Consider the following 14,119-nt stretch of genomic DNA (forward strand, 5'->3'; position numbering starts at 1 on the left):
GCAACTTTCTTCGTGATGCGATTGCCAGCCGTCAACCTTTTGTGAGTCCTACTATTCTTGGACTCTAGTTCATTCTAGGCTCCCCTTAACCCCGTTCGGGCGCCCAAGGCCCCCGGACGGTCGTCCCTCGGGCCTATTTCCCGTAATTTACCTTATTAATATAACATTTCCTTCCCCTTAAGAATCGGTTTCGTCCTCGAAAACGATACTTGGAAGGTCTAACTGTAAATTGGGAAACCTTTTCCTTAGGGTACTTACTCGCTCCCATGTTGAGCTTTCTTCTGAATAATCTTTCCACTTTACAAAACATTCTTGATAAATAGTATTCCTTGTTCGTCTGTTACGAACATTTAATATTCTTTCTGGTTCATGTGGATTAGATTGGTCATCTAATAGCTCCTCAATGTTATCATTTAAAATTAAATTATCCAAATCACCCAGCTTCTTCCTTAACTTACTTACATGAAAAACTGGATGTATTTTACTACCAGCAGGTAGTTGGAGCTTGTAAGCCTGTTCTCCCACCTTTTTAAGTATTGTGAAAGGACCACAATACCTGGGTGAAAGCTTTGGACATTGTCCCGTTTTCATGGTTTTAGTTTGCTCAAGCACTTTAAGATAGACCCATTCTCCTTATTCAAAGGAGATGTCTCTTCGGTGAGGATCTGCATAAGCTCTAGCTCGATTTTGAGCTTTCTTAATATTTTCTTGAGCTAATTTTAACATACTATTCATATCCTCCAAAAAGTCTTTAGCTGCCTGAACCTTTTCCTTATGCAGTCCTATTGCATGAGGAGCTCTGGGCTGAAACCCATACATTAACATAAATGGACTATATCTAGTGGAAGAGTGCTTGGCACTATTATATGCAAACTCTGCTATCAGTAGATACTCTTCCCAATTAGTTTGCCTTTTACTTACATATGCCCTGAGCATATCTTCAAGGATTTGGTTAACCCTTTCAGTTTGCCCATCCGTTTGCGGGTGGTCCGCCGTACTCATGCTAAGTTTAGTATCCAACTTCCTAAATACCGCACGCCAAAATTGACTATCAAATTTTCTATCCCGATCAGAAACTATATTTGCCAGAAGGCCATACAATCGGTATATGTTCTCTACGAACAATCTAGCCAATTCTGGTGTTTTAACATCCGTTGAAGTTGGAATAAACCTAGCCATTTTGGTTAACCTATCCACAATCACCCACACAGAGTCATGCCCCCTCTGTGTTCTCGGTAATGCAACAATAAAATCCATGGAGATACTCTCCCATTTTCCTGAAGGAATCTCTAATGGATGGATAAGTCCTCCCATTTTCACTCTTTCAGCTTTATTAACTTGGCATTTATTACATTTGACCACAGTCAAGGACGTCCTTATTCATTCCAGGCCAATAGAAGTGCCTTTTAATAAGACTATAAGTCTTATTAACTCCTGGATGTCCCGCGCTAGGGTTATCATGACACTCAAAGAGTATCTGGCGCCTTATTTCTTTATCTTTCGGGACACATACCCTACCCTTGTAGAGTAAATAACCATTATCAATGGTAAAATTCTTCCACTTGAATCCAGTTTGAGCAGCCCCTGATGCTTCATTTCCTTGTTGAACATCCTTAGATATTCCTTCCTCAGTGGAAGCCCTTCCATTTGGATCCCCATTTTCTATTGCTTCCCATATGTTGGAATATGCTGGATCAACCTGGCATTTCCCTTTTAAGGATTCAAGCAAATCGAAAGTTAACTGAGTAAAACTCAATTCATTTATGATGGGCATTTTGCTGAGTGCATCAGCCACTATATTATACTTTCCTTTCTATACCTTATCTCATAGTAGAACTCTTGAAGGAGTTCAACCCATCTGGCTTTACGCCCTTGTAGTTTCGGTTGGTCATTAAGCCACTTAATGCTTTCATGATCCGACAAGATCAAAAGTTTGGCACCGTACAGATAGTGCCTCCATTTCTTCATTGCATACAGCTCCCTCTCATAAACAGAATAATTCTGATTTGCACGGTCTAATTTCTTGCTTTCAAAAGCAACTGGTCGACCTTCTTGTAATAAGACCGCGCCTATCGCCTTATCACTGGCATCGGCTTCAACCACAAATGGTTTATTGGAATCCACAATTAATAGTACTGGAGCTGTAGCAATAGCTACCTTAAGTTTTTGAAAACTTTCATTTTGGTCTGTTCCCCAATTAAAGCTCTTTCCTTTCCCTTTAAGTTGGTCTGTCATTGGAACAGCTATTTTGGCATAATCTCGAATGAATCTACGATAAAATCCGATCTGCAGCTCTTCCAAGTTCCTTGGAGATGGCCATTGAATAATTGCCCTTACTTTTTCTGGATCCATCTTGATTCCCTCTTTCGAGATAATATGCCCCAAATATTTGACCTCTTGTGCGAAGAATTCACATTTAGTTTTCTTCGCATAAAGGGAATGTGTTTTTAACAGTTGGAATACCAATTGTAAGTGTTCCAAATGTTCTTCTCTTGATTTACTAAAGATCAAGATATCATCCAAGAAGACTACTACAAAATGTCCTAGATAGGGCCGTAACACACTTTCATCAGCTTCATAAAGGTAGCTGGTGCATTAGTGAGGCCAAAAGGCATCACCAAAAAATCATAATGCCCGTATCTAGTACGAAATGCTGTCTTAGGGACATCTTGTGCCTTAATTCTTACTTGGTGATAGCCTGATCTTAAATCTATCTTTATGACGAATTTTGCCCCTTGTAATTGATCAAAAAGATCTTCCATTCTGGACATAGGAAATTTATTCTTCACCGTTTTCTTATTAAGAGCTCTATAATCAACACAAAGTCGCATAGAACCATCTTTTTTCTTTACCAATAAAATTAGCGAAGCCCAAGGTGAATTGCTGGGTTGTATAAACCCTTTATCAAGGTAATCCTTAATTTGTCTTTCAACTTCTTGGTGCTATGTTTCACTTAATTTATAAGGTGGTTTAGAAATAGGGTGTGTATCCTTATTTATGTCAATTGGATGATTTATATCACCCCTATCTGGTGGAAGGCCACTTGGTAAATCAGAAGGAAACACATCTTTAAATTCATCTAATAAACTACTTAATTCATTATTTACATTCAACTCATAAACATAAGAAAATTGTTGCTTTATATTACAGAAAGTAAAAGTGTTTTGTACAGAAAGAGACCATAACATATGTACCTCACAAGCTTCCTTCTTTATCAACTTCGGAATCTCAGTGGAACACAACAAAGGATTATCAGATACTTCATGTTCACCTTGAATCACAAAAGTCTTACCATCCCTTTCAAATTCCAGCGTATTATGATGATAACTACGTTTTAAGGATGGTTCCAATCCCCATAGCTACTCCGTCCCTAAAGCAATATCGGCTCTTTCCATATTCATAATTTGGAAATCAAGTTTATCTTTATATCCTTGGATCTCGATTTCCAAATTGGATACCATTGTATCCCATATTTTATTATCTTGACCTTGCATCATACGAACAACATATTAATGCCCACTCTTTTGTTGGGGAAGTTTCAATTTTTTGACAAGTGCATAATTTATGAAATTGTGGGTAGCAGAGTCATCAATCATGACTCTAACCCTCTTACCAGCTATCAATCCATGCACTCTAACTAAATCATGTGGCCCAAAGGTAGGCTGCCACAAAGAAGTTGACATACAACACCTATGTTGTACATCCTTGTGCAAAACCTCTAAAGATTTATACTTTTCATGCCCCTTTAATTCTAGAGTCTGTACTACATGGATTTGTTTTTCTTTTCCCTTGCCCTTGTCCTTATCCTTTCCTTTATCTTTCCCCTTTTTCCTTTGAGGGCAATTCCAAGCAGCATGGTTAGGGGATAGGCAATTGAAACACAACTTTTCTTTTTTGGCCTTATCAAAGTCATCTGGACTTAACTTTGGCCTTACAAATTGTTTCTTTTCAAAAGGTTGTTTCTTGCCCTTAAAAAATGGCATTTTCCTTTTAAATTTGCCTACAAATTTTGAGGTTTCCAATTCCTTAGTCTTGGGCTCCATATCAGTGAGACTAGTGAGTGTACCTGGACGCATATTATCTTCATTGATTAATGCAAATTTAATTGCCTCTTCAAGCGTCTTAGGTGAACTCCTTTTTACTTCCTTTTTACAGGTCTTATCTAGTCCCCTAATGAATCCTCTTGTCTTTTGAAATTCATCTATTCCTTCCAAATTGAGGATTATCTCACGATATTCCTCCAAATATGTCAACAGGTGTCTTCCCTTTTGTCTAACATAATCCCAATCTTCCCAATTTCTTTCCATTTCATTTTCAAGAAGGAATTCTTTCAAAAAGACCGGTTCAAATTGAGCCCAAGTTTCAGGTATTTTATTTGCCTCCTTTAAAGTTTGCTACCATTTATATGCCTTCAGCCCCAAAGTTAAACTGGCCTCCAGCGCTTGGAGATGTGGTGGAGTATTTTTAAGTTTGTGCAAATCTTCCCATTTTTGGAGAAAATTAAAGATAGTGTCTTTATTTCTATCTTTTTCCTCCCCGTGAAACTGAGGGGGTTTCATATCTTTTAAAACTGGATTATCCCTCAACTTGTGGTGGGGTTCCTTAGGATCTCGCATAGTCACATCCAAATCTTTCGATGAAGATGGGATATCCGAGGTTTCTATCCTATTTTTATCTCTTTCTAGTAATAAAGTTAATTGAGATTTTATTTCGGTGAGTGTTTGAGTTAAAAATTCCATTTGAACCCCCTGCGCCTGCACACGAGCAGTTAGATCATCAAATTGTTCTTGTGTGGCAAAAAATTATTCCCATTGTTCTTCTTGTATCTCCATTTCATGGGGATCTACCATAGGGTGGTCCCCCGAACTAGAACCCTCAACTATTCCCTCTTTCCCTTTCTCTTTCATTAACACACTGGAATTGGAAAGAAATATAAGAAATTTGCGTACAAAGTAAAGTACTTCCCTGGTTATAGTGACAAGGCAATTGTTGCTGGCTTTTAATAATAACCTCGAAGAGTGAGGAATAATTTGTCTTCCCGAACTGAGCCGGTCATGCTGGAAATGAAGCTTATTCGCAGAAACAGCTAGTAAGGAGGGGACTAAATATACCCCTTCTCACGTGAACCATCTGTACGTCTTCTACATATGAGACAGGTCCGACTGGCTTCGTCCGACTGATGACGGGTTTGACTGCCGTTCAATTACTGCGCTCCGAAATCAGTCGTGTATGACTCCCTACGGCCGTAAAACGTATGACGTGTGACGTGTGGAGTACCGTCTTCATGCTATACGACTCCCTGCGGCCAATTATGACGGGTGACGGGTGACGGGTGACGTGTCCGTCTTCACGGCAGTCCCGTGTAATGTATGGAGTACCGTCTAGTCGCCTGACCCGTAACGTATGGGGTACCGTCTAGTCACCTTAGTCACCTGACCCGTATGATGCCGAAGAAAGCCTTCGTGAGAAACTGACGAAAGCAGGACCCGACGGCTAAAACAGGACCCAACGGCTCCAGCAAAAGCAGAACGCGATGGCGGCTCTAATACCAATGATACGTTGAGCAGAACGAAAACGTGGAAACACGTAAAACCCAACTTACTAAAAGTTGATTTCCAGATGAATAGTGGCACAAGTCCCGTTTCTCCTCCCAGGCTTACCTAGATAGTTGCAGGCAACTCTCTTCGTGATCCGACTGCCAGCCTCAACCTTTTGTGAGTCCTACTATTCCTGGACTCTAGTTCATTCTAGGCTCCCCTTAAACCCGTTCAGGCGCCCAAGGCCCCCGGACGGTCGTCTCTCGCGCCTGTTTCCCATAATTTACCTTATTAATATAACAGCAGGTGTTGCTTTCACTAAAGCCTCTACACACTTTGTATTTTTGGTTGTGATTGAGGAGGGATGTTGAGATATTTGCAATCACACCTACTTTAGTCCCTTTGTATAGGACAGCTAGGCTAAGAAGATACAGTTCATTCTAGGAAGAGAGACAAAATCCCATATGCACAGTGGATGTTAAGTGCTACCAAAGAACTCTATATAATGATTTACTTGAACTATCACTTTCACATGATGATAATGCAATAGTACTTGTCTCTTTCTGTCAAGTCTCTGTGTTATTGTTGTCCATACACAAGATTGTGTTTATGAGTTCAAGTCTCAATCTTGAAACCTAATTCACTTGTGTAACAGTTGCCTACGTTGTCATGTCAACATGAGTTGTGTCTTTATCTTCCATCCTCCATAGCTTCCGCCTTTGCCATGCTCTAGATCCCGCATCTTCAACATGGACCGCACTTGGAGTTCCCCAACACTCCCAATCTTAATGCCGCGTGAGGGTCTATCACCCTCGGAATCGGCCCTTGCTCTGTACGCTTACTCGCTGCATGAGGGCTTTGCACCCTCTGAATCAAGCATTGAAGCACAAGTTAACTCCTCGGTTTCGTAGCAGTAGGACCTCACTTTCTTGCAAAAGCTAACCCGTTGTCGCCTATAGCCGATTCGGATTCAAGGGGCATCGGATTCAACAAGTTTGTCTTCTCCTTTGCCCCAGAAACGGATGAAAAGTTCACAAGTTTCCAAAGTTTTCTCCTCTTCTTCTCACCACTTCCTTCCTCTCCAACACGCTTCTTCCTCTTCTCCATACCACTCCCTTCCACTCCAACTCTCCTCTTCCTCTTCTCCTTCACCCAACATGCAACCATTCGTTTACCCTCCCGGCGCAAGGAGCCTTCCTCAACACACCCGGCCGTTCGTTTACCCTTGCGGCTTACGAGCTCCTCCTCACACTCCTCAACACATCCGGCCATTTGTTTACCCTCGCGGCTCACGAGCTCCTCAAGACATCCGACCATTCGTTTACCCTCGCGGCTCACGAGCTCCTCAACACCTTTTTCCTCAAAACCAGCCATTCTTTTACCCTCACAGCTCATGAGCTCATCACAAGGGTTGCCCATTCGTTTATTCTCCCGGCGCAAGGAGTCTTCCTCAACATCATTCTTCATCTTCGTATCCGCATCAGAAAAAACACAAGGTCCCAGTTCATTTATGCTTGCTGGGCCGGACGAACCTTCCTTCACCTCCTCTACTCCTACATAACTCGCTTCAGCATCAATACATGACAAAAAACAAGGTCCCAGTTCATTTATGTTCGCTGGGCCGGACAAGCCTTTCTTCACCTCCTCATCAACACTACTCAACAAATCCTCTATACACAACAACTCCTCACCTAACTCAACATCACACTTTATCTCGTCTTTAGCACATAGTAAAATACAAGGTCCCAATTTGTTTATGCTCACTGGGCCGGACGAGCCTTCCTTCCCCTCCTCCACTCCAACACAACTCAAAACATCATCTCTCTTCGCCTCAACATCTATACATGGTAAAATACAAGGCTCCAGTTCGTTTATGCTCGCTGGGCCGGACGAGCCTTCCTTCACCTCTTCCCCTCCGACACAACTCCCTTCAGCATCATACTTCAACTCAACTTCAGCACAAAACTTCAACACTTCACCTCCTCTTAACTCAACACGCTTCTTACTCCTCACCTCAACATCTGTACATGGTCAAATACAAGGCTCCAGTTTGTTTATGCTTGCTGGGCCGGACGAGCCTTCCTTCTCCTCTTCCACTCCAACATATCTCAACTCAACATCACGCTTCAACACTTCAGCTTCTTTCAGCCCAGCACACTTCACCTCAACTTCACTCTTCAACTTAGCACCAACATGCTTCAAGACTTTATCTTCCTTCAACTCAACCATTTCCACATGACGCTTCACCTCAACATCAACACAAGACTTCAACTCATCAGACTTTTTCAACTTAATCACAAGACAAAACATGTGGTCCCAGTTCCTTTATGCTCGTTGGGTCGGATGAGCCTTCCTTCTTCTCTCCCTTCACCTCTCCTACCTCTTCCAATACATGGGGCGTATAAACCCACAGCATGCTATGAGCACAAGATTTTGACTTAGTCTCTTTGGCCTCGTCCACTTCCTCAATGAACACTCCATCCACAACACACTTCTTTCCATCAACACCCTTGAACATAACATTCTTCTTCAGCTTTCTCTCCTCATGCACCCTCTGCCTCATCACCAAATCTGCATCCCGTTTCATCACCACGCCCTTCTCATTAACACAAACCTTCTTCAAACAAGGGGCCAGCGACTTTGCCTTAGCCCGCATCGCATCCTTCTCCTTCTCCTCCTCCATACACTTCTTCACTAGCTTAACCGGGGAGGCACCTTTTGCCTTAGCATCTTTCAAAGCACCCCGCTCCTTCAAACCCTTTTGCATAATTTTCATTAAGTTAACAAACTGGGCCTTTATAGCCCACTCCTTCTCCTCATCCTCATCTTCTTCTTCAAACCCAGAGCTCAAACTCGGCTCCACATACTTTGAAGACACAGGCCGCCGTAGCGGCACATCCACAGGTCTAGGCATAGATTTCTTCATCTCAACATCATTCATTTTCTTCTTCTCCACCCCCTTTTTACTCCCACACTCCTCATCCACACTTCTCCTCACAACACCTTCTCTCTTTTCCCCTGGCATTTTCCACCTTTGTTCTCTTTGCAATCCATTTTTCAATATCCTCATTCAAATCCGTCAACTCCATCTTCGACTCCTCTTGTTCTTCTTCAATCTTCCATACCTTCTTTTTCAACTCACTTTTTACCTTCTCACCTCCTACCTCCATCTTCCCCTTCAACCCTCTTATCTCCTCTCCCAACTCAAAATACTCTTTCAAAACCTTCTTCTTTTTTTTATAGAAATTCTCCACTACATCAATTTTTGACGCTAGCAAGGCACTCTTCAAAGTTTTCTCAATACGTCTCAGCCCAGGCTCCCCGACACGGGGGTTTGCACACGCCATTCGCGAAGGCGGCTCTGATACCAAGTGTGATGGTCCAACCCTCAAAGACCCGCGTGGGACCCCCTTTGGACCCCGTCTAGGTCCCGGAGCAGCTCTAGACCCTTCCCCCAACTCTGCCATCTTGACCCCTCAACACATCACGGGGCACCTCAACACGTCACGGAACGCGACAAGAAACGCGAATGGAGCATAACACGACGCGAGATTTGCACAAGGGCCCATCTTGAGGGCTTTACGTCATATTCATAGCTAGAAAGCATTTACAAGTTTGCCGGGGCTCAGCAAGGGACCATGTCACGGTGGGTAGGTGGAGCTATCAACGCGCTGCGACACGACGGCGACACCGTGGGTGAGGGAGCTACAAGAGGTACTCCCTCATACAATTCAAAACGTCGTTTCTCCATTTCCAAAATTTAACCAAAACTCCAAAACTCCGATTTTTTGCATTTCCATTTTCCCTATTTTCAAAACTCCCCCGTACTATGACCGAGGATATCAAGGATGGCGTCTTCACTTCAAATGGAACCTTTTGTGATAGATCAATAGAAGGGAGACGGATGCGAGTAGGAGACTCCTCTCGTTGACAATACTTGTAACAAACCTTTTGTATATCAATTGTTACGAAGACATATTGGCTCAACGACTCCAAATTAATTTAATGCTAATGTACTTTGAAAGGCATTTTATATTATTTAAGTGTTTTAGAATATGATTAGATATTCATCTTTCTATTTAAGGATAGTAAATGGCCAAAAACGCCCTATAATTATACTTGGGTCATCATTGACGAGATACCCAAGAGAAATTAAAAGTTTAGTTAAGCAATCAAATTGACCAAAAAGCTCAGATGACCAAGACTTTTACACTCACATAGTTACATTGATTAGAAACCCATATAATGAGTGGTTTCAAAAAGTGAAACCAGATGCTCATGATCAAAGAAACAAGCCATGAACTGATGAACCTATATAATGAAGCTCTCCAGAAGTGTTGCTCAAACGGAAATTCTGTTCACAATAAAAGCTCTGAATTTTCGCAAGGAACAATTTTGTCTAAGATTTTTAGAGAAGAAGATTTGAAAGCTTCTTTTCTCTAGAAAAGTAATATGTAGCATCTAGAATACGACATGTGTCGAGACAAGTGTCTCTACATTTATCATTTTCAACAAACACTTGTCATTTATAGCCTCTACTTTCCACTTTTAAGCACCCAAGCCCCACACCTATATATTAGATGTCTTTCTCTTCATTTGGAATAAACTCTCATGCTGAAATTTCAGCCACACACTTTGTACTCTCCTATCTATCTCTAATCCAAGAAGCACTTTCTACTTAGCTTCATCTAATCCAAGCACTAAAGAAGAAATCAGCTTGCTGCTTGGAGTTTGCAAAAATTAGAGTTTCAAAATCCTAATTTTCAGAATTGCAGCAAATCAACCTTTTGTATATGGTTCAAGCACTTAGTGCCCGTGGCTTTGTTTCAATAAATTCCTGTAAAGAGGGGAAGAAACTAGTTCCCCTCTCAACATGGTATCGACTCCTCTCTCTCTCTCTCTCTCTCTCTCTCTCTCTCTCTCTCTCTCTCTCTCCTAATTTGCATAGTAATAATTGATCAAGTTAGCAGATATGTCAGCTCATGTGTGAGTCTATGCATGCTTTAGGGCTAGACATTATTTAGATTATTTTAGGCATTTTTTATGGTCTTCATTTTGGTCATATTTAGCATTTATTGCTAGCCAAACAGCATTAAAAGCTGGCCAACCTGATCATATTGAGGACATGTTTTTGTCCTATTATTTAGGCTCCTCCTCAGTCAGTCACTCACTCACCATCACATGTGTGGATCTTCTGCTAGAGAGAAGAGCAAGTGTCAGTGCCCACACAGCCATTGACTCACTGTTGTATGCGATTGTCTCGTGTTGAACATATGGATTCCATTCCCCAAGCATACATCTGAGTTCTCATCCGTATTGTGTTCTTCAGTGTTCCTTCTTTCTTCTCTCTTTTGTCTTGCGTTCAACAATTTATTTCAGCACATGTTTATGCTTCCATTGCTACATTCACTTCTGTTCAAAGTGTTCTCATTGTCACATTCTCTCCAACACTTACAATACTTACGATAGTGGCGTCTCCACTCAAAAGAGTGTTTGAAAAGAAGCTCCTCCTCCAAGTCATCAAAGCTTGTGAACTAGTAAGATATCTTCAATCCTATAATCACCCAGAAAACTCCATTTTGACAACACGAAAGATGGGAAGCAATCAACTACAGTGAATGTAGATGTGCCGCCTACATACAGTATATTGTCACCTGCCTGCCACCAAAAGGATATCGCCTACACCAAGAGTATATGCTGACAGCTAGACAATAAATGCTATTGCCTTGACCAAAAAATTGACGACTAGTTGCCAGATGTGGTTGCCTCTACACAAATCCTCCAAAAACGGCTACATAGGCAGAAAATGCAAGGTGTAGAGCTTGCGTTTTGGGACTAGGAAGCCCCTCTACAAAAGATCTCCAAACAGTGTCCTCACATAGGCAATGACACCACTTGAGAGTGCGCAACAAAAGAGAAACGCAAAAACAAAGAGAAACAGAGAGAGTAAAATGAAGAAAGAGTATTGCACTGACTAAAGAAGAATGTTGATAGAAAGGGGATGGACTAATCAATCCCTGCACACAGCCCACAATGTCAATGAGGGCACCAAATCAGGCGGATGATGATGGCAACACCAAGCACAAAATGTTGAAGTGTGCACTTGCCAATGAAGAAAAGAAGACCGAAGCGAGTGAGTGACTGATAAGTGGAAGGGCTGGCTATATATAGCCATAAATACCCAACATTGGCCGACTTGCCCTTGGCAGTGCCATAAATATTGGCCAACCAGCATTTATATAGCCATAAATACCCAAAACTAGCTGACCTGCCCTTGGAAGTGCCATAAATACTAGCCCAACATGCTGGTCCCACATTGAAGAAAATGCCAAAAAAATATTAGGTGGCCACAAAAAAATCCCAACTGGCATGGACAATGTCCAAAGAGTGGAGGCAAACTAGGGAATGCAGAAACTGACCTAGAAATGCACATAGGAAGCCGACAACTCAAGGAAATGCTTCTAAAACTGTTGAAGCTCACCCTTACTTGCTCCAATGATCAATCATTTTAATGGATTGATCCATGCAACATAGAGGTAAATATCATGTCCTAGACAAATCAATTGTCAAGAATAAGTTCCCGCTTTCTACAAGAACACCCTTGGCCAAAGGACAATCACCACCTTTAGTGAGAAAATAGGCATTTTTGCTCTTTTAGTCATGTGACTTTTGTGCTCTTTTAATCATTTGATATAATATAATCACTCATTTCCAAAAAAGGAATAAACAATTGCATTGATAAGAGATACCAAAGACCTACATTGTCATCATTTTTTATCCTCCATATTACCATAGACCATGACTAGACACAACAACATAGCCAATCCTTGACAAGAACCAACTCGGCCTATTAGAAACCCAACATGCGCGCGTGCGTGTGTGTGTGTTTTCTTTGATTAGATTGCACTGTTTGTTACTAAACAAAGAGGTTTGCTGGATTCTAGTATCCATCAATGCTAAGTCTATAAGAGTTGGAATGTAAAGATATCTCTGATCTGCTAAGCATAACTTGAGATACATACACTAAGATTTTAGAATATAAGTCTCCCTTTCATGCATGAATGGGAGCATGCATACTAATCTCAAAGAAGACATTTTAATATGCTTTCAATGCATTGAACAAAGTCCTAGAATTTTATGACTTAGATAATATGTATGATTGTACTAAATCTTGATACACGTTAATGCTAGAATAGAATTTTTTACAGGCACATTGGTGGATGATTCAATAATATTCCATGGAACCGTTGATACTACCATTTCGGTTCCATAGGCTTGCTGGGCCGTTAAGGTTAGTCTCTCTCTCTCAAAAATGTGGGAATTTGGAGCTCCATTAAGGAATTTTCGAACGGTTTTATAACCTGAAAACTGTGTCGAGGGGAAGATTTTCTCTCTCCCGTCACCCTCAAAGTTAAACACGGCTGTTCTTCGGCTGTTTTAGATCGTGGTGGAGAAATATACCAGGACAAACGAGGCGAAAGAGACATCGAAGAAGGAGGGGGAACAAACCTGATGAGGATCGTCCATCAGATTAGGGATAGGAATCGCTGTGAAGCTGCCATTGGCATGATCGGATTCAGTCTTTGAATCGTCCTCTTCTGCTTTGACGATTTCCATGTTAGGCGAAAGGAAATCCCTCTCTCTCTCTCTCTCTCTCTCTCTCTCTCTCTCTCTCTCTCTCTCTCTCTCTCTCCTTCTTCTTCTTCTTCTTCTTCTTCAATTATCTTCTGCAAGCTGCTGCTGGCCGTGCGCTGTGGAAGTCATGGCAGATAAGCAACGACAAAGGATGGCTGCCAAGGGAAAGGGCCACCGCGTACGGTAGCTTTTTGGCGGTAAGGGACTTTCGTAGAGCTGCCCGTCGACTTTGCACACACACACACACAGAGAGAGAGAGAGAGAGAGAGAGGCGTCCCCTCTCTCCCATGTCACGTGTGGGGCGTGCGAGCCCGAGCATGCACAGGCCCATTCCTTTCTCTGTGCGCTCACACGCAAGTGAAGCACTCATGATGACGTCATCTCAAAATGCACATCCTGCTTTGCGTGATGGGTTTATTGTTAACTGATACGCAAAATTTGCCCCAGAAAAAAAAGAAAAAAAAACCTTAAGATTCGAAAGAGGAATGTTCAAAACCTTTGAGTTTCACAAAACTTTTAATTGCAAACAATGGCAAATATATATCATTTTAGAATTGATTCAAACGATTTTGTCATAAAGGTTTTCATATCTATTACCAAATGTATTTTTTGTGACCATTAAATGGAACCCTTTGGAAAAAAAATTAGTTATATCCAAGAGCGTTTAGACACTAAGCAACCAATAAGGCATATATGTGTCTTGTGTCAAACTCCTATTCCCAATATGAACTAATAGATTTCTAGTTTTACGCATAAAGGGAATTGTAAGGGTACCAATTTACAAATAGACTACCAGTTATTGTTTTGTAATGTTTTTCATATGATTAAAACGGGAGGTTTTGGGGACGCAAGCTGTCGTGTTGTGGTTCCCCCATAACCTCCTGCTTCGAGCTTCACAGCCGGGGCATCCTCTACGCACCCCAACACATTCGCACCTTGGCCGTCCT

General features: G+C 41.6%; 1 protein-coding gene across 5 annotated transcripts in view; it reads right to left on the reverse strand.

Annotated features, from left to right (window-relative positions):
• Positions 1-13,564, reverse strand: part of LOC148033092 (uncharacterized) — a 102,584-nt gene extending 89,020 nt beyond the window's left edge. For 2 of the 5 annotated variants that reach the window (XR_015691712.1, XM_087683820.1), the window contains exon 1: positions 13,047-13,564. Coding sequence is in view for 4 of the 5 variants with exons in the window: in XM_087683820.1 (XP_087539946.1) it covers positions 13,047-13,154 (108 nt within the window). In the remaining variant the exon portion in view is untranslated. The remainder of the gene's footprint in view (positions 1-13,046) is intronic. The other 3 variants (XM_087683818.1, XM_087683817.1, XM_087683819.1) reach the window with 2 other exon arrangements.
• Between the last annotated feature and the right edge of the window lie 555 nt (positions 13,565-14,119).

This window comes from Lygodium microphyllum, chromosome 8 (genome assembly GCF_053477565.2).
Source record: "Lygodium microphyllum isolate KBCC chromosome 8, Lygodium_microphyllum_v1.1.10, whole genome shotgun sequence".
NCBI classification, from domain to species: domain Eukaryota; kingdom Viridiplantae; phylum Streptophyta; class Polypodiopsida; order Schizaeales; family Lygodiaceae; genus Lygodium; species Lygodium microphyllum.